Source organism: Microcaecilia unicolor, chromosome 5 (assembly GCF_901765095.1).
Source record: "Microcaecilia unicolor chromosome 5, aMicUni1.1, whole genome shotgun sequence".
Lineage (NCBI taxonomy): Eukaryota > Metazoa > Chordata > Amphibia > Gymnophiona > Siphonopidae > Microcaecilia > Microcaecilia unicolor.
This window is the reverse complement of record NC_044035.1, coordinates 5,765,300-5,787,392: the sequence shown is the minus strand read 5'-3', so window position 1 is coordinate 5,787,392 and position 22,093 is coordinate 5,765,300. Positions and strand designations below refer to the sequence as shown.

General features: G+C 42.2%; 1 protein-coding gene across 7 annotated transcripts in view; it reads right to left on the bottom strand.

Annotated features, from left to right (window-relative positions):
* Positions 1-1,320: 1,320 nt before the first annotated feature.
* The window catches only part of TIAL1 (TIA1 cytotoxic granule associated RNA binding protein like 1), a 232,638-nt gene continuing 211,865 nt past the window's right edge, over positions 1,321-22,093 (bottom strand). For 6 of the 7 annotated variants that reach the window (XM_030202615.1, XM_030202616.1, XM_030202618.1 and 3 more), the window contains 2 exons: positions 20,702-20,841; positions 1,321-3,196 (listed from right to left, as the gene is read on the bottom strand). In XM_030202615.1, the coding sequence (XP_030058475.1) occupies positions 3,079-3,196; positions 20,702-20,841 (258 nt within the window). In that variant the 3' untranslated portion in view covers positions 1,321-3,078. Of the gene's footprint in view, positions 3,197-20,701; positions 20,842-22,093 lie in introns of those variants that run through there. The other variant, XR_003942079.1, reaches the window with a different exon arrangement.

Genomic DNA, 22,093 nt, shown 5'->3' with positions numbered 1-22,093 from the left:
GGCCACTTGTTGAAATGCCCTCCATGCCCTAGGAGACCCCTGTTTGACATCCAATCATTTATCTCCTTTTTAATGTTGATGACAGCAGCCAGGTTCCATCATGGTTAAGATGGAGCTCATCCTTCCAGAATAGGTTCCCCCTTCCCCAGAATGTTACCTGGTTCCTAACAAATCTAAAACCTTCCTCCCTGCAAAATCACTTCATCCATGCATAGATACTTTGGAGCTCTGCCTGTCTCTTGGGTCCTGCAAGTAGAACGGGGTGCACTTCTAAAAATGCTATCCTGGAGGTATTGAAAATGCTACCGAGGAGGGGTATCTACATGCAGTCCCACCACCATCTGGCCATAAAAAGTGCTGTGACCTGGACAATCTTCAGAAAGAAAAGAACACTCTCCGAGACACATTCTTAGCTAATAGCTACAGCATAAGGGCTACTTTTCAAGCCCTTAAACTTCTGGACAATCCAACCCGCGAAATCAACAACCACCAACACTAGATGATGACCCTGCAAGAAAAAAACTCATCCAAGGGGTGATTGCATAGGTAAACTACTAAAGCAGATCATTATCAAAACAGCCTACAGTGCACCACAGAACTTGGCATCCACATTTACACATGTGAAAGACCAGCTACCTCAGCTCCAGACCCCTGGAATATATAAAATCCCATGCAGTTGTGGCCAATTGTACATTGGCAAAACTGGACACACCGGCGAGGAAAGGCAAAAGAGCATGAGACACCATAAATTCTGAAACACAGAACAATCAGCTGTAGCCCTTCGTGCTAAGGAAACTGGTCATAAGATTAGATTTGGAGGACACAAATCTTGGAGAAAGAAGATCGTTGGTGGTCATAATCAAAGAGGAAACAGAAAAAGCAAAACATTCTAATAACTTCAATGGAGACAAAAGGCTCATTCTAAACAAAGTATGGCAACTGCTCATTCAAAAGACATTTAGGGCTTCTTTTAAAAAGCAGTGCTAGTGATTCTTGCACGGCAAATGAGAGGAAGCCCATTCAATTCCTATGGGTTTCCTCTCAATTGCTGAGTGTGAATCACTAGCGTGGCTTTGCAAAAAAGGCCCCAAGTGCAAAAATGATGATGCTGAAGACAAACATCTTCCTCCCTCCCAATGTTTTAGAATATGACCTACAGAAATTCCTATCTTCTCTAGTCAAGAACTATTTCAATGAATTTCCTGCCTCATTTCTGTAAGCCACCTATATTTGTAGATAGGCGGAATATAGAACTTTTTAAAAAATAAAACTGCCAGTAAATAATCCCAACAGTAACAGACATCATTGAGACTGTAGGACTCAAATTCCATGTTAAAATTTATTGAGGCAGTTTATATCAATGTGTGCATAAAATAATTTAAAAATAACCTAAGTATACAGTTTCAACATATTCTGTTCGTTTTCACATTCAATAAAAACAAAACAAATCCCTCATTCTCTGTATGAATTCACTACATGCAAACCACCCACAGAAAAAAAAATGTTTCATGGGGGAATGGAAGCGGAGAGCAGAGAAGTCACACATAACCCAAGATAATTTTTCCAGTCGCATCTCAATTTACCAAATGGCACAATGAATTATCTTCTAAAATAAGGCGTCTTAGCAATCCCGTTAAAAAAACTTGGGGACAAAATATATTTAGACTTAAAAAAAAAACATTTCAAGGTTTGTCAAAACATCTAGACACTGTACAAATCATAACCACCTTGAAATACGTTAAAGTTCAAACCAAGGTATTTACATACCAAATAATGTTGAACTAAGGAAGAGAGTTAAAAAATCTAATGATATGTGAAAATTTATAAAAAATGAAATTAAGGCTCTGACATAGTAACTTAAGTAACACAATATGCTAATCAACTCTGAACTGACACTCAAACACAGGTGGCAATATACTGCTGTCAAGGCCATATAATGGTAGGAGGTCTTTCTTACTCAATGACAACAGTTTTAAGCATGCCTTTCAAACACTGAAAATTATACATATTTACAATGGATAATCTCAAAAACTCTCCTGTTGTGACAATGCAGCTAGAGCTGCCAGACTCAAAGAATTTTAAAAAATCACCCTTGTCATAACAAAGCTAACACACATTTCATCACCAAAGTAACAAGTTATGACAGCCTTCTAGAAGCACAGTGCTCCCACTGTAGCAAATGCCTAAGCATGACAGGTGGTTCCTGACAGGACATATGTGCATCCTTCCCAGCCTCTGACAGGATCCAATAGCAGGCTTATAGGTCATTCATTTCCAGCTCCACTTAAGTTCATTATTTTTAGAAAGGTACACTAAAAATTGTTAGATTATAAAATTTGGTTTGCTCCTTTATGCTACCAAATGCTCAAAAGGGAATATATTATCACCAAGTGCTTTGTGTGGCTGAGGCACAATGCAAACATCCCCTCCTACTCTCTAAAGGGCTGGGAAGTATACAGCTGCTTCAGGCCAAGACATTCCCTGTCAGTAAAGAGTTTCTCTCTGATTTCAGGAAATTAATATATTCTAATGCAGAACCCTACCTCTAGGATTTTTTGGGGGGGAGAAAGCATTGTTTGGTAAAGAAAAGAATAAATGTTGTAAGTGACCCACAAAATATTGGTCCTTAGTGTAAACAAATTGCAGGCTATCATGCTGTGTTCTCAGAAACTCCATCGACTCCAAAAACCCTTAGAAAATTCAACATCAGTGCTTAAAAAATACTGAAAGCACTAAAAAAAATGGAATTATAGTCTACAAGCAAACTTGTTTGTTTCTAATCCAATTACTAGAGCAAAATTTATAGTCTGAATTATCTTTAATGACTTTATTTAATATTCTTTTGTACATGAAGAAAAACATTTTCATATATCCGTCATGAACAGGGGGGAAAAAAAAAGCAAAAACTAGAAGAAATCTGTCCTTCACCAAAGCAAAACTGTGCTAAAGATGCCAAACCAAATGTCAGCTTTTCAATAAATATTTCTGTTTTCCTTGATGTTTACATTTCCATCTTCAACCAGTCCCAGTGGAAACTGAAGGCTCATTCTAATTTGTACGCTGAAAAAACATCCTGGATCACTGTGTTTGGTAGCTTGCCATGCTGTACCCTGGTTGGCTAGGTATTACAGGGGCACCTTGTCCTTGGGGAGCCTGGGCACCAAATCCACCTATCCAAGCAGCAGACTGTGACTGTCTGAAACAAATTAAAAGAAAATTAAACACATTTTTCTTTATTTTCTCTAGAAAAAGTAAGTATTCATATATTAAATGTATAGGGGGTCATTTACTAACAGTTACTGCACACTAATACAGGTCCCAGAAGAATAAAATGGACCCTGTGGCAGACAGCACCCACTAACTGCCAGTAAATAATCCCAACAGTAACAGACATCATTAGGATGACTTAACATACATTTTATTAAATCAGTGCTCTCCCTCAATTCCATTCTGGAAACTGAAATTCTGAATGTAAATGGAAAAAATGTACATCACTGGCAACAGCAGTGGAAGCTTCTCATAGGAGACAGAGACCCACTGGCAGCTGCAGTATACAAGTGTGAATTTCCACTGCCTCATACAAACTCACTGCACTACCACAGAACAGGTAGAGCAGACAATGGTAGTACAAGCTTTTCTCTCCCACAGAACAGGTACCATATGGCAGCACTGCAAGCATTACTCCCTCTGTCCACATATACTATGCACTACACACCATGTGCAGCAACAGAACTGCTTACATGGTATTTGTTGTGGACAGTAGAACAATCACCAAACATATAAAGAGGAATCCAATAAAATTTATATGGAAATATGTTTGATTTTAACAAAATATTTCTAAAAAGCAAGGAAAAGACCTCAAAACGCACGTTCTCTTCAAAAACCAATCTCTGAAACCTTTAGTGTTCATCATGTCTATTAACTCTAGGAAGCTCATGTAATATTGTCTTTCCTGAAAAGATCAGCAACTCTAGATATGAAGTCTTTTGACTATGAGTTCCTCAGGCCATGTTAGAAGCATCCATTATCAAATTAAAGCAAATCCTTAGCTAGATTAGCATAGCACAGCCACCAGGACAAAGAGCTCTTTGGACAGTGCCGTAATACAAATAGGAGTGGCCTAGTGGTTAGGGTGGTGGATTTTAGTCCTGGGGAACTGAGGAACTGAGTTCGATTCCCACGTCAGGCACATTCAGCTCCTTGTGACTCTGGACAAGTCACTTAACCCTCCATTGCCCCATGTAAGCCGCATTGAGCCTGCCAAGAGTGGGAAAGCGCGGGGTACAAATATAAATAAAATAATCTTTTAATGGCTTGACTTCACTGGTATGTCAGGTTCCATTTGGGCTTGTCTCTGTGCCACAGAGATAATTCATTTATTGTGATTTATTAACTGCCTCTAAGAGAGATTCACCCAAGGTGGTGGTATACAGCAGGTACAGTTTAACATAAAATTTAAAATTTGGTTAACAGCATAACAAACACCGCTGATTGGGAAGCAAAGCCAGTGCTGGGCAACACTTCTAAGGTCTCTGCCCTGATTGTGGCTGAATAGATTTGGATGGGCTAGAGTGGAGCTTTTCAGGGGCTTCGACAACTTTAGAAACTTAGAACAAGGACAGTGCTGGGCAGACTTCTACGGTCTATGCCCTGAAAGTGACAAAGACAAATCAAGATCTGGTATACATATGAAGTATCACATCATAAACTCATTAGATATGGTATCTTGTTGGGCAGAATGGATAGACTGTACATGTCTTTATCTGCTGTCATCTACTATGTTACAGTAAAATGACCAAGTATAAATACAAATACAATAAATGAGGTAAACGTGGAAATGGTAAATTTAAACTTAATAGGACTAACATGAAACAGTATCATAATTATACACATTTAACAGCACTGCAGAACAATATGATATCAACATGGACAAACATTCTCAGCAGATCCCAACCATGACAAATGCAGACTCTAATGGACTTTTATACCAAGGATTCTAATTTGGTGATCCCATTGGCACAGAACAAAGCCTTGCTTCAGTAGTATTTAGTGAACCCAACTAAATTTTAATTGTAGTGATTGCTTAAATTGAGTTTGGGTAATATGACAAACCGTAGAAGATCCAGTACCTAGATGGTGGTGTGCATGGATTCATTTACCCATGTTCGAGAGGTGTTCTGTTCAGCTAATTGTTCAAATAAGTAAATGCATATCAGCCCCAGTTTACATGGATATGCCATGACAACCATTAAGCATTTCATGAATACATGAGGAGCTAATTTCAGGCTAAAGGGCAGAAAATGATACTGAAGATTTTATTTTCCAACAACAAACTCAGATTGTAGTATCTATCCCTGAGATCCAGAGAACACAGTCATCCTTCAAATACCTCCTAGCACCCAAGATGAAAGCAGTAGAAACCTTGTCCTGTCTCCTTTGGTTGAAGACGCAACCATCCAGGCCTGCAAAACAAATAGGACTTCCTTTTCTATCAATCCCTGGTGAGAAGAGTAAGTAAAGAACTCCTGTGGGACAGTGATAGGAGTCTCAATAAATGTGTATGTAGCCTTTTGTTATTTTCAGAAGAATTTAACTGTCAAGATATTTAGGGTCAACAGTTTACATACAACTTTAGCCTTCCTTCCTTCCACAGGTAGATTCTTCAGAGACTGGAAAAGAGAGTTGCAAGGGGACAGAAATCTGACCTGTCCCCGTCCGTCCCCCTGAAGAATCCAGCCCGTCCCAGTGGGAATCTAACCCATCTGTGCCACAAATAATTCCCTCCATCCCAGTTCCTGGCCCGCCCAACCCTTGCCATGCCGCAGTCACCTTGACCTCTCTCCCCCACCGAAAGCCAGATTCTATAAGCAGTAAAAATACTAATAAAAATAACATAAATCATTTTCTTCTGTACTCAGCTAAGACAGCATTATGCACAGATCACCACAGGACCCAAAGCAGCCCAAATTCCAAAAGAATTCAGAAACAACACAGTTTATACCCAATTGTTCAACTAGCCTTAAGAAAAAATGACGAAAACACACTAAAAAACTGGAAACTACTACAAAGAAAATACAAATACACCATCAGACAAACTAAAAGGACATATTACAAAACCAAAATAGGACCAAATTACAAGGATACACACAAACTCTTCTCACTCGTAAACAGTCTACTAAACACTACTGCAGTCACCTCTAACAACACAGAGACCCCATCAGCAACTGATCTTGCAAATTACTTCAAGGAAAAAATTACAAAGCTTCGACTCATGATACCCAGCAATAAAGCAAATTACACAAATATCTTTGAATGCATGGAGCCAAAACCTGGAGAACACCCAGCAGATTGATCAGGGACCAACTTCGACACACTTTCATCAAAAGAAATCTCACGCTGGCTGGGAAAATACGCCAAATCACAATGTAAATTAGACATCTGCCCTAACAGTCTAATAAGATCAGCACCCAAACAATTCAAAATAGACATCACGAATCATGTAAATCATAGACTTCAAAATGGACTTTTCCCCCATGGACAAAGGAAATATCCTACTTACACCGCTACCGAAAGATGCTAAAAAAAAAGCACAATGGACCTAACCAACTATCGACCAGTAGCATCTATCCCCCTCATAACCAAACTCATGGAAGGCATAGTAACAAAACAACTTAACGAATACTTAAATAACCACTCAATTCTCCACGAGTCTCAATCAGGATTTTGGTCAAATCACAGTACCGAAACTGTGCTAGTGTCTGCAATGAACTCATTTAAACAAGAAATTGCATGGGGCAACAACATACTCCTCCTACAATTCGACATGTCCAGTGCCTTTGACATGGTTGACCACGAAATACTATTACATATACTAGAATACTTCGGAATAGGAGGCACAGTTCTCAAATGGTTCAAAGGATTCCTGACCACAAGATCATACCAAGTAACAACGAAAGCGGACAGATCACCCCGCTGGACACCTGAATGTGGAGTACCCCAAGGATCCCCCCTCTCACCAACCTTATTCAACTTGATGATGTTACCTTTGGCTAAACTTCTAGCAACTGAAAACCTCAACCCTTACATATATGCAGATGATGTCACGATCTCCATACCGTTTAGACACGATCTAAATGAAATTACCAACGAGATTAACCAAAGCCTCCAAATAATGCACTCCTGGCAGATGCATTCCAACTGAAACTAAATGCAGAGAAAACACAATGTCTTGTTCTCACCTCACAACATAACACAAAAAGCTTCCCCTACCATAACCACACATACTGTTCCTTGCCTATTTCGCAAAACTTGAAAATTCTAGGAGTAACCATAGATCGAAACCTCACTCTCAATGATCACGTGAAAAACACAACGAAAAAGATGTTCTATTCCATGTGGAAACTCAAAAGAGTTAAACCTTTCTTCCCGAGATACATATTCCGCACCCTGGTACAGTCAATGGTGATAAGTCATCTCGATTACTGTAATGCACTGTACGCAGGCTGTAAAGAGCAGAACATCAAAAAGCTCCAGACTGCCCAAAATACTGCGGCCAGACTCATATTTGGAAAACCCAAATATGAAAGTGCAAAACCCTTGAGAGAGAAACTTCACTGGCTCCCACTTAAGGAACTTATTGCATTCAAGATCTGCACAATGGTACACAAAATCATTCACGCAGATGCCCCAATCTACATGTTAAACCTTGTGGACCTACCTCCCAGAAACGCCTCAAAATCATCCCGCAAATTTCTTGACCTGCACTTCCCCAACTGCAAAGGACTAAAATACAAGACGATGCATGATACCACCTTCTCCTACATGAGGCACGAAGTTATGGAACGCACTACCTAGAGACCTGAAGACAATCAACGAAACAACTACCTTTCGCAAATCCCTCAAGACGTATTTCTTCAACAAAGCTTACAATGAAAACCCAGAACTGTACTAATCCACCTCTGAAAACCCATTGTTTAAGAAAACCCATCGTTTAATATTCCTACTAAATTCCTTCCTTCTTCTCTCTACTTCTTCCCTTAATTAATCTCTGCACAACAATAATTGTACCTGACATCCAGGATTAACTGTTTATAACAAAACTATGTAAGCCACTTTGAGCCTGCAAATAGGTGGGATACAAATGCAATAAATAAATAAATAAATAAAAATTCACCTTTGGGTTTAAAAAAGCAAAACCATGTGCATGTAAATACTGGATAAATTAAGTAAAACAAAGTTTAAAGCAAATGCCCTTAATATGTAATACTTGGTAACAATAATGAAACAGATGTTAACTTTGTATGAACTTGGTGAAAATAGTGTCATGAACTGGACAATGTGGGCACATTTAGACTGACGCTGGACAAAACTTCTGTATGAAGGAAGCCTTTCCCTCATTATTCAATGCTTCGCTGTGAAAAAGTTGTAATAAAAAAGGCAAGAGCATTTTTATAATACACTACTGCAATCCACAAAACAAAAGGAGCACGCTCCCACATGCCTTTTTTCTTTTGATGTAGGCACAAGATGGATTGCCATGCACTTCCACGGGGACCCCGCATGACCTGGAGGGAATCCCGCTATCCCCGCTCCCGTGCAGCTCTCTGGTATAGAATGGGTAAATGTGAATCAAATTTTCACTCAACAAGTACAAAGACAAATATTTTAAATTAATAGGAGGAATATCTTTTCACTCCAAGAATAGTTAAGCTCTGGAACTCGTTGCAAGATGGTGGCAGCGGTTAGCTTATCTGGGTTTAAAAAATAGTTTGGACAAATTCTTGGAGGAAAAGTCCATAGTCTGCAATTGAGGTAGACATGGGAGAAGCCACTGCTTGCCCTGGGATTAGTAGCATGGAATGTTGCTACTGTTTGGGTTTCTGCCAGGTATTTGTGACCTGGATTGGCCACTGTTGGAAGCAGAGTACTGGGCAAGATGGACCATTGGTTTGACCCAGTGTAACTATTCTTATGTTCTTGTGTCTACTTCTCTACCAAGTCCATCCTCTTTCTTTGTTTCCCTTCCTGCCCCTTCTATTGCAGTCCCAGTATCTCTCTTTACCCTCTAGCCTCCTCATTGAACTTTCCGTGTCTTAAGGTGCTCACATGTGCCCTAACAGGTAGCATCTCCCCAGCACGTTCTACAATCCTATCCACCACCTTTGCAACAGGCAGACAAATTACCAAGGAATTCTCTACTCCAACAACCACATAGATATCTACATTCCTAATGAGACTGAATGCCAGTTGCAGCAACAGTCTTAGCCCTCCCAGCCTGGGCACACACCCCTAGAGAACTGTCAATGTGAGAGGATACTGCATAATCTGCTGGAGGAAGAGTTAGATCTCAAAGGTCTGGTTCAGCACTACTCGAGTAAGGGTAAGCATAATTGAACACTATGTCTGAACAAAAGGTTTTGCACTCACTGTGAGCGCTCCCTTAGCAGCAACTGGCCTCACCCATGTGGGGACCCTCAAGGGTTTGATTAAGCAAGCATTGTGATTGTTATGTGGACTTTATTATAATAAGACTTATGAGGCAAGTCTGTATCTGGGGACTTACTATTAGACATGTGGAGGGCGCATGGTGAAAATCTGTTCTTTAACCTCTCTGACCTCATGTGCAGCTTTCTTTAAATTAGTCACCATATTTTCTAACTTCTTTTACTCTCTTACCTATCTATATGTTCCATTTTGCTTACATCCTATACTGTCTATTAAAATGTTTTATTATGTATTGTGTTAACACTGAAAGTAGTATACTATGCCAGACTTTGTATTGTTATTGTATTGGTAGTTATTGGGGTTCCCTCAAGGGGTCTGTTCTGAGACCGCTGCTTTTTAACATATTTATAAATGACCTAGAGATGGGAGTAACTAGTGAGGTAATTAACTAGTGAGGTTATTCAAACTTGTTAAACCACAAGAGGATTGTGAAAAATTACAAGAGCACCTTACGAGACTGGGAGACTGAGCATCTAAATGGCAGATGACGTTTAATATGAGCAAGTGCAAAGTGATGCATACAGGAAAGAGGAACCCGAATTATAGTTACGTAATTAAAGGTTCCACATTAGGAGTTACCGACCAAGAAAGGAATCTAGGTGTCATCACTGATGATACGCTGAAACCCTCTGCTCAGTGTGCGGCGGTGGCTAAGAAAGCAAATAGAATGTTAGGAATTATTAGGAAAGGAATGGAAAACAAAAATGTGGACATTATAATGCCGTTGTATAGATCCATGGTGCGACCACACATCAAATACTGTGTGCAATTCTGGTCACCGCATTTCAAAAAAGATATAGTGGAATTAGAAATGTTACAGAGAAGGGTGACAAAAACGATAAAGGGGATAGGACGACTTCTCTATGAGGAAAGGCTAAAGCGGCTAGGGCTCTTCAGCTTGGAGAAAAGGCTGAGGGATATAATACAGGCCTATAAAAGAATGAGTAGGGTGGAACGGGTAGATGTGAATGTTTACTCTTTCCAAAAATACTAGGACTAGGGGCACACAATGAAGCTACAAAGTAGTACATTTAAAATAAGCTAGAGAAGATATTTCTTCAATCAACGTGTAATTAAACTCTGGAATTTGTTGCCAGAGAATGTGGTAAAAGTAGTTAGCTTAGCAGGGTTTAAAAAAATGTTTGGCTAGCTTCCTAAAAGAAAAGTCCATAAGCCATTATTAAAATGAACTTGGTAAATCCAAAGCTTATTTCTAGGAAAGCAGCATAAAATGTATGGTACTATTTTGGGATCTTGCCAGGTACTTGTGACCTGGACTAGCCACAGTTGGAAAAAGGATGCTGGGCTTGATGGACCTTCAGTCTGTCCCAGTATGGCAACACTTATGACCTGAAGCTTGAAAGCAGGGGTGGGGGCTTGGAAGCAGGACTGAAGCTTGGAAGCAGGGCTGAAGGCAACGGGAACAACAGAGGCAATGCACGAGATAAGGCAGGAACAAACCGAGGCAAGATTAGAGGCACAGCTGGAAACAAGGCAGGAACAAGCTGAGGGAAGGCTAGGCACGGCTGGAGACAAAGCTAGAGAGGATCGGATCCAAAGAACCTTAGCGGAGATTAGGTAGGAAAGTCGGTGCTGGGCAGACTTCTACGTTCTGTGCCCTGATCGAGGCTGAATAGATTTGGATGGGCTGGAGTGGAGCTATTCAGGGGCTTTGACAACAACTTCAGAAATACTGAAACGAGGGCAGACTTCTACTGTCTGTGCCCTAAAAATGGCAAGGATAAATCAATATGATAACATAGTAACACATTAAGCAATGGAAGATAAAGACCTGAATGGTCCATTCAGTCTGCCCAACAGTCACAATCATTATCAAGTCAAGATTTAAATCAACAATGAATGTGATATTATATACTGAAGGTAGAGGTATTCTACCTCACATTTTCCACGCACGCAGGGGCTGGATGTGAATATCTCATGCAATGCTGACTTCCCCTTGCATAGTGTCCAGTGGCATGCTTTGAAGAACTGTGCTGCACTTTCAGGATTCATGTATCACTTCATACCATATGTAATGAATTTATCTTACTGGGCAGACAGGTTGGACCATACAGGTCTTTATCTGCTGTCGTTTACTATGTTATGTAAGGCAGGAACAGGCTGAGACAAGGTTAGAAGCACAGCTGGAAACAAGGCTAAAGACATGGCAGGAGCAAGCTAGAAGCAAGGCTAGAAACACAGCTGGAAAGAAGGCTAGAGACAAGGCAGGAGCAAGCTAGAAGCAGGCTAGAAACACGGCTGTAAAGAAGGCTAGAGACAAGGCAGGAACAGCTGAAGCAAGGCTTGAAACAAGGCTAGAGTTAAGGCAGGAACAAGCCGAAGTTGAACACACACACAAACACTAGAACTCACTAGACGACCTATGTTGCAAAGGCGAAGTTTGAATGTCCCATCGTTCCTTATGAGAGCTCTCACTGATGATGTCATGATCTAGGAATGAGGCTCAAACACGAGAGTGAGGCTTGGAAGCAGGAACAGAGTGAGGCTTGGGTAATCTCTGGAATGAGGCTTGAGATTCGAGGAAACCAGAAACAGTGGTAATAATGCAGGGGAGAGAAGGCAGTCTGTAGCCGCCACTGAGGCTGACCACTGGAAGTTGAGTCTGGATGTGGGGAGCATGGCCACAGCAATGGCACCAGACCATGGGATTAGGAGGGTCAGTGTGCAAGAGGAAGAGATACTAGCCCCATGGTGTGATGATGGGCATGATGAAACAAAGGGATAAATACTGGCCTGGGGTAGGGGGTGCAGGAGGGAAGGGAGAGAGAAGCTAAACATGGGGAGGGCCAGGGACACAGAGAAGAGATGCTGGGCATGTAGGGACAGAGATGGAGGAGCACTGCTAGACACAGGATAGGGACAGGGACACAGAGGGGAGATGATGGACAGGATAGATAAGGCATAGAGTGGACAGAGAAAAGAAATGTCAAAAAGGACAGGAAACCTTGGAAAGAAAGTTGAGAAGCACTGGGACTAACACAATGCTTAGACAACAAAGGTAGCAAAATGTATTTTTTTCTGAATGTATTAATTGTAATATATTAGATTTAGGAAATGTGCAACTCTTATCTTGTATTTCAGTTTCTACTTGTTACTATGACAGATTTTCTAAATTGGGGTACATAAGTACATAAGTAGTGCCATACTGGAAAGACCAAAGGTCCATCTAGTCCCAGCATCCTGTCACCGACAGTGGCCAATCCAGGTCAAGGGCACCTGGCACGCTCCCCAAACGTAAAAACCTTCCAGACAAGTTATACCTAAAAATGCGGATTTTTCCAAGTCCATTTAATAGCGGTCTATGGACTTGTCCTTTAGAATCCTATCTAACCCCTTTTTAAACTCCGTCAAGCTAAACCCGCCCGTACACGTCTCCGGCAACGAATTCCAGAGTCTATTACACGTTGGGTGAAGAAAATTTTCTCCGATTCGTTTTAAATTTACCACACTGTAGCTTCAACTCATGCCCTCTAGTCCTAGTATTTTTGGATAGCCCTGTGAAACGTCGCTTCACATCACCCCGATCCATCCACTCCTTATTTTATACACTTCTATCATATCTCCCCTCAGCCGTCTCTTCTCCAAGCTGAAAGCCCTAGCCTTCTCAGCCTCTCTTCATAGGAAAGTCGTCCCATCCCCACTATCATTTTCGTCGCCCTTCGCTGTACCTTTTCCAATTCTACTATATCTTTTTTGAGATACGGAGACCAGTACTGAACACAATACTCCAGGTGCGGTCGCACCATGGAGCGATACAACGGCATTATAACATCCGCCCCACCTGGACTCCATACCCTTCCTAATAACACCCAACATTCTATTCGCTTTCCTAGCCGCAGCAGCACACTGAGCAGAAGGTTTCAGCGTATCATCGACGACGACACCCAGATCCCTTTCTTGATCCGTAACTCCTAACGCGGAACCTTGCAAGACGTAGCTATAATTCGGGTTCCTCTTACCCACATGCATCACTTTGCACTTGTCAACATTGAACTTCAACTGCCACTTGCACGCCCATTCTCCCAGTCTCGCAAGGTCCTCCTGTAATCATTCACATTCCTCCTGCGACTTGACGACCCTGAATAATTTTGTGTCATCGGCGAATTTAATTACCTCACTAGTTATTCCCATCTCTAGGTCATTATAAATACATTAAAAAGCAACGGACCCAGCACAGGACCCCTGCGGGACCCCACTAACTACCCTCCTCCACTGAGAATACTGGCCACGCAATCCTACTCTCTGCTTCCTATCTTTCAACCAGTTCTTAATCCATAATAATACCCTACCTCCGATCCATGACTCTGCAATTTCTTCAGGAGTCTTTCGTGCGGCACTTTGTCAAACGCCTTCTGAAAATCCAGATATACAATATCAACCGGCTCCCCATTGTCCACATGTTTGCTTACCCCTCAAAAAAATGCATTAGATTGGTGAGGCAAGACTTCCCTTCACTAAATCCGTGCTGACTTTGTCTCATCAGTCCATGTTTTTGTATATGCTCTGCAATTTTATTCTTAATAATAGCCTCCACCATCTGCCCGGCACCGACGTCAAGACTCACCGGTCTATAATTTCCCGGATCTCCTCTGGAACCCTTCTTAAAAATCGGAGTAACATTGGCTACCCTCCAGTCTTCCGGTACTACACTCGATTTTAGGGACAGATTGCATATTTCTAACAGTAGCTCCGCAAGTTCATTTTTTAGTTCTATTATACTCTGGGATGAATACCATCAGGTCCCGGTGATTTACTACTCTTCAGCTTGCTGAACTGACCCATTACATCCTCCAAGGTTACAGAGAATTTGTTTAGTTTCTCCGACTCCCCCGCTTCAAATATTCTTTCTGGCAACGGTGTCCCCCCCAAATCCTCCTCGGTGAAGACCGAAGCAAAGAATTCATTTAATTTCTCCGCTACGGCTTTGTCCTCCTTGATCGCCCCTTTAACACCATTTTCGTCCAGCGGCCCAACCGACTCTTTGGCCGGTTTCCTGCTTTTAATGTATCTAAAAAAATTTTTACTATGTATTTTTGCTTCCAACGCTAATTTCTTCTCAAAGTCCTTTTTTGCCCTCCTTATCTCCGCTTTGCATTTGGCTTGGCATTCCTTATGATCTATCCTGTTACTTTCAGTTGGTTCTCTTCTCCACTTTCTGAAGGATTGTTTTTTGGCTCTAATGATTTCCTTTATCTTACTGTTTAGCCACGCCGGCTGACGTTTAGTCTTTTTTCCCTTTTTTCTAATACGTGGAATATATTTGTCCTGAACCTCCAGGATGGTGTTTTTAAACAGCATCCACGCCTGATGCAAGTTTTTTACTCTGCGAGCTGCTCCTTTCAGTCTTTTTTTCACCATTTTTCTCATTTTGTTGTAATCACCTTTTCTATAGTTAAACGCTAGCGTACTTGATTTCCTAGTTTCACTTCCTTCAATGCCAATATCAAACCGATCATATTATGATCACTGTTATCAAGCGGCCCTCGTATCGTTACCCCCTGCACTAGATCATGAGCACCACTAAGGACTAGTCTAGTATTTTTCCTTCTCTTGTCGGGCTCCTGAACTAGCTGTTCCATGAAGCTGTCCTTGATTTCATCAAGAAATCTTATGTCCCTTGCGTGTACAGATGTACATTAACCCAGTCTATATGCGGGTAATTGAAATCCCCCATTATTATTGTGTTGCCCAGTTTGTTTGCGTCCCTGATTTCCTTTAACATTTCCGCATCCGTCCTGTTCGTCCTGGCCAGGCGGACGGTAGTACACTCCTATCACTATCCTTTTTCCCTTTGCACATGGAATTTCAATCCACAGTGATTCCAAGGAGTGTTTTGTTTCCTGCAGAATTTTCAATCTATTTGATTCAAGGCTCTCGTTAATATACAATGCTACCCCCTCCACAATCCGATTCACCCTATCACTACGATATAATTTGTACCCCGGTATGACAGTGTCCCACTGGTTATCCTCCTTCCACCAGGTCTCAGAGATGCCTATTATATCTAATTTTTCATTTAGTGCATATATTCCAACTCCCCCATCTTATTTCTTAGGCTCCTGGCATTCGCATATAGACATTTCAAACTATGTTTGTTGTTCCTAAGTACATCAGCTTGGTACTTGACAGTATTAATTGGCAATCTTTTGTCTGATTTTTATTGTTATTTAAGATACCCGATCTACTACAATCTCTTTTGCAACCTCACTATCAGGATACTCTATCTTCCCTGTTATGGTGAATCTTTGAAAGATACCTTATCCCGAACCATGCTCTTTTGAGCGACTGTCGGCCTTCCCCCCATTTCTAGTTAAAAGCTTTCTGCAGGATTTGTTTACTGGAGCTGTGAAGGGGCTCTCCCTCCCCACCACTACTTTGGAAGAGATGGTGTTACAAGGGTCCATCTTAATTTTTCTGCCCAGAACCCCATTTAGCATTCAGTCCTAGCTATGCCAATGGAGTTACATCTACCTTCTTATCCACCAAAAGAGTTGCATTTCCCTATTTTTTGTTTGAGGATCTCTCAGGATTTGGTGTCCTGCCTCAGCTACTGCATCCTTCAGCGCATTTAGATACTTAGAATTCTTAACAGCAGCGTTCTGGATTCTCCTTTCTCCTGCAAGTCCAAGGAAATTGCTTGTAACACTGTCTGGACAGACTAGAAAAAAGTAATGTCTTCTGGAGGGGCAGAGCGCCTAGTCAGAAAAGGGTCAGAAGAAAGGCCTGGATAGCGATCCTTGTCAAAATCCAAATCAATGGAATCATATTCCAGCTGTCAGTGGTCAAGACTCTGAGTTGGAGTTATATGGGAGAGAGTTATAGACTGGAGTAGAAATATCTAGGGTACTCCCCCCCCCCCCCCCTTAAAAGAAATGTACAAGAACCAAATGAAAAACATTCCATATGAGTAGATCACTAAAGAAAGCAACACTTCTGTAATGGTAAAACCAGGCTTCCTTATAAAAGGTTATTAAGGTAAAGATAAAGGTAAAGATGATCCTCAGTATGCAAGTACCAAGTCACAAACTTAAAGGGGCCACAACCTGCATGATGGTTTCTTGTGAGACTATTAGTGGGGTGGTTTGCCATTGCCTTCCCCAATCATTACCTCCTCCTCCCCGTTCAGCTAAGGCTGGGCACTCATTTACTAACAAGGAAGATGGATGGGTGAGTTAGCTACCTGACAGAAATCCTAGTGTGGGATTCAAACTCAGGTCGTGGGCAAATCAGGCAAATGACTTACCAACTGCACCTTAAGGCTTTTTTTTTTTTTTTTAAACTCATGTATCCTTCTCAGTAACTACTCCTGGTACCTAGTCAGTGGGGGATAACTACTTGAGCTACAATGGAAGACAGTCAAGAAAAACAGGCGTTGGAACAGGCAAATGGAAGACATCAAACCCAATGTCAACAGCTCTAATACAAGTTGGCAAATGGCATTGAGGGATATAGCTTTGGGCACTAGGCATCAAGTGTTTTTTCTTGTCAGACTCTCCTGGCTGTCATCAGTGCCACCAAAAATCTCAGCCTTTAGGCTGGTTGATACACAAAATTTCACTGTTGAAGTATGATACTCTATCTCATAATGCTCCACATGCAGGAAGTATATGGATAAGAGTGCATTTGGTCACTGATTTGAATTGCTTCAAATCGACTCTGAAGAGGTCAGCTTTGATACTGAGGTTTGGTAGACAAAGGTGTTGACTGACATCTACTGCTTTGATGTCCATGAAATCTATGTCTATAGCAGTATGGTGAAAAGCTACAAAACATTTTCCGGACATAAGCCTTCATAGTTTTATGGTTCTAGGATAAACACACTAAGCAATTTTAAAAATCATGCCTATGGTTAATCTCTAAGTAACAATTACACCTGTTGTGGTCAGTAAAGCATAGTTATTACCTGCAAGAGGTTCTCCATTAACAGCAGGGGAATACAGACACATGAATGGGCGATGTTGTATGGACAGCTCCCGGCAACAATGCACCCCCCATGGCTCAGGGAAACCTCTGAAAAAAGGTTCCCTTGAGCATCTGCAGGAACTCCCATGCTGAACCTGGTTCCTTTCATCTTCTCATCTAAGTCTATGATATAACTACCACTCCTATGTGGGTAAGGGAAGAAGGAAAGTATTTGAATTCCCTTGCTGTCTACAAAAATCTGCCATTACAGGTAAGCAATTAAGCTTTTCTCGGTTAACATCCCAGGTAATGCAGCCACATGAATGGGTGATGGCAGAGCTAAGGGCCTCACGGCTATGATACAGAAATGTGGCTCAGAAGTGCTTCCTGGATAGCAGCAAGAAGGTGGCTTATTACTATTCAAAGAGGTTCCTCAGGACTGTCTTGTCAAAAGTGCTGTCCATCTGTGAGATAGCGTCAACACGGTAATGTTTGGTGAAAGTATGAACCAAGGACCAGGCTGCCACCTTGCATGAAAACACTGCAAATGCTGCTGGTGAATGGAGCTGCATTCAGGGGACGAGTCAGAGAAACCAAATGAAATCTCTATAAACCTGGAGGATGTAATGGTGCAATTTGACAAATTAAAGAGTAGCAAACCTCCTGGACCAGATGGTATTCATCCCAGAGAACTGACAAACTGAAAACTGAACTTGCAGCTATTGTTAGAAATATTTATCTTTAAAATCGAGCATGGTTCCGGAAGATTGGAGGGTGGCCAATATAACGCCGATTTTTTAAAAAAGGTTCCAGAGGAGATCCGGGAAATTATAGACCGGTGAGTCTGACATCGGTGCCAGGCAAAACGGTAGCGACTATTAAGAACAAAATTACAGAGCATATTCAAAAGCATGGATTAATGAGACAAAGTCAACATGGATTTAGTGAAGGGAAATCTTGCCTCACCAATCTACTACATTTCTTTGAAGGGGTGAACAAACATGTGGATAAAGGGGAGCCGGTTGATATTGTGTATCTGGATTTTCAGAAGGCGTTTGACAAAGTACCTCATGAAAGGCTCCATAGGAAATTGGAGAGTCATGGGATAGAAGGTAGTGTTCTATTGTGGATTAAAACTGGTTAAAAGATAGAAACAGAGAGTAGGGTTAAATGGTCAATATTCTCAATGGAGAACTGTAGTCAGTGGGGTTCCCCAGGGGTCTGTGCTGGGACCACTGCTTTTTAACATATTTATAAATGACCTAGAGATGGGAGTAACTAGTGAGGTAATTAATTTGCTGATGACACAAAGTTATTCAAAGTTGTTAAATCGCGGGAGGATTATGAAAAGTTACTGGAGGACCTTACATTACTGGGAGACTGGGCGTCTAAATGGCAGATGACGTTTAATGTGAGCAAGTGCAAAGTGATGCATTTAGGAAAGAGGAACGTGAATTATAGTTATGTGATGCAAGGATTTTCTAGAACTTTCTGTGTAGTCCTTCATATTGGGTGATACTGTCAGAGAATATCGCCCACTTGTAAGGGTAAGGGGGGGTCTACTACTACTACTATTTAGCATTTCTATAGCGCTACAAGGCGTACACAGCGCTGCACAAACATAGAAGAAAGACAGTCCCTGCTCAAAGAGCTTACAATCTAATAGACAAAAAATAAAGTAAGCAAATCAAATCAATTAATGTGCACAGGAAGGAGGAGAGGAGGGTAGGTGGAGGCGAGTGGTTACAAGTGGTTACGAGTCAAAAGCAACGTTAAAGAGGTGGGCTTTCAGTCTAGATTTAAAGGTGGCCAAGGATGGGGCAAGACATAGGGGCTCAGGAAGTTTATTATTTATATATTGCCTTTCTGTGGTACAACCAAAGCAGTTTATATTTATTATATGCAGGTACTTTCTCTGCCCCTAGTGGGCTCACTATTTTAAGTTTTTTTTTGTACCTGGGGCAATGGAAGATTAATTAACTTGCTCAGGGTCACAAGAGACACAGTGGTAATCAAACCCAGTTCCCCATGTTCTAAGCCTACCGCATTAACAATTAGGCTACTCCTCCACTCCACTCCTGTATGGCTGAAATGGACTCCTCATTAGGATATAATGGGAAAATCTACTTGACCTGGATTGACCATTTATGAGAGTGACTCATCCCACTTGTCTATGGAGAATGCAAGCTTTACTCACACACACACCACGTGCAGTATATGAAAAACTAGTAAAAAAGGCCCGTTTCTGACACAAATGAAATGGGCGCTAGCAAGCTTTTCCTCAGAGTGTGTATGTTTGACAGAGTGTGTGTGAGAGAGTGACTCTGTGAGAGAGAGATAGTGAATGTGCGAGTGTGTGTATGTGTCTGTGAGAGAGAGAGTGAGACTGGGTGCAAGTGTGTCTGTGAGAGAGAGAGTGAGACTGGGTGCAAGTGTGTCTGTGAGAGAGAGAGTGAGACTGGGTGCAAGTGTGTCTGTGAGAGAGAGAGAGAGTGAGACTGGGTGCAAGTGTGTCTGTGAGAGAGAGAGTGTGTGTGCCAGGGTCTCCCCCCCTCCTCCTCCCTCCGAGTTTCAGGGTCCCTCCCTCCCTCCCTCCCAGTTCCAGGATTGTTATCCCTCCCTTCCTCCCCTCGTACGTGCTCCCGTTGCATGCTGGTGGGTCGTGTGCTCTGGTTAGCAGGAAAGGGCTTCCTTGCTTACAGTGGACTTCGCTAGGGCCCCCCCCCCCCCCCCGAGTTTTAGAAAAAATGAAAAATGGTGCCTATGGGCCTCTCCTGCCTGCTCTCCCTGTCCGCGTGGTCACCTTACTGCCCTGAAGCGCTGTTCTCCCTCCGGCACCGGCGATTCCCATAGTAAGTGCTGTTTCAGGGTCCGTCCGAGTGTCAGGGTCGTCCCTCCCTCCCTCCGAGTGGTCTTCCTGCTGTGCTAAGGGCGCCTGATGAGCTGGTGGCGGGTGCGGCTCCTAATCGCCTCGGCCTGGCTGCTGCCGGCCACCCTGCTCTTTCCCATCGCCATCCCCGCCCACTCCCAGAACAGCCGTGTGTGGCCACAATGGCTACGGTGACATCAGCCTGGGCCTCGGAGCCTAGCAGACCAATTCTGAAGAAGTCACGGACACAGGCAGCAAGACGCATAGAACGCTGGAGGTGAGAATTATTATATAGGATGTTTTATGTGGCTCCACCAAGTCTCTTCTGAAAGGACCTCTACCTGTGTATATCAGTTTTTGTGGCCATTAAATCCTCAGATCACACTAACCGTGATAAATACTTACTCAACACCAAATCCTTGCTGATTCCATGTTTGACCATACACCCCATATGAAGGTACTTGCCATCCATTGGTCACATACTGCCCATACTGCTGTGGATTTCCATATACCTGACTCCATTGTCCCCACTGACCATACTCCATCTAAGGGGGAAAAAAAAAGTTACAAAATAAAAGTACTCTCTGAGAACAAACTACTAACTGCAAAACTAATAGAACCACCATAATAAAAGAATCCTTGTGAACAAGCCATCTTGCAATCATTGAAAATAAGCAGTGTTGGGCCAGGTTAGTATTTAACGACCTCCAGAAACGTTTAGTAAAACATAAATTGAACCCAGTGTTTGGAAAAAACGGGACCCCTAACATTTTTCCAAATAACCTAAAAATATCCAATTGCAGCTAAAGGCCGACCGAAACCAATGATTTTGGTTTTGACAAACTGAATCCGCAGAGGAAATCCACTGCTCAGTTTCTGCCAGAACCAAAATCGAAAATGTGGCTGTGCCCCCCACCCCCTCCAGCCACCACCAGCCTCCCACCACCATGAGAAAAAAAACCCCTAACACATCCAGTCCACCAACTCCAACCGCCCTCCCAGGGCGAACTAGTGGCTTCTTTGGGGCAGGAGCATCTGGCGTTGCTCCTGCCCCCACCGGTTGAATACTCCAAAATGGTGGCCGGGACTTCCAACGGTAGCCTCACAAGACTACTGCTGAAGGTTGCGGCCACCATTTTGGAACTGGGAATAGCATAACCCACTAGACCACCAGGGCCTTGAGAAGGTTGGCCCGGGGGGGGGGAGGGGGGGGGGTGTTGGTGGGCAGCCTTGGGGGGGTGGGCTGGCGGGGTCACGTTTTCGATTCTGACTGAAATGCTCAGGTTTTTTGGTTGGAACTCAAACCTGAATTTCGGGTCAGTTTCGGTGCCAGATCTGAAACCAAAATTCGGTCAGCCTCTAGGAAACTTCTGCCTGAAATTCAAGATATTTCTGAGTACTTTATTTTTCAATAGGATGAAGCTCCAGTGCATTGAGCTCACAAACCAGAATTACATCAACAGTTCAGCAGCATCAAAGATTTCATGAATATCAAGGTTGACGGAGAACACTTGAATACAATTATAAATTAGCTAAGGAAAAAAACCCATTATAATGTATTTTCAAATGTCATACTAAATGTTTAAACAATTACAAACGACTTTGAAATTACGTAAGGGATCCCGCTTTTTCCAGACACTATGGATAGAGTTTATACATATAAAATAAGGATTCTTCCCTCTAAGCCAATGCTAAACCAATATCAGCATAATGTTAGGACCCACTTTACTTCTAAACCAGCAATGAATCAATATCCCAGCCTGGTGGTAGGGATAACATTCTTCTGAGTCAGCAATG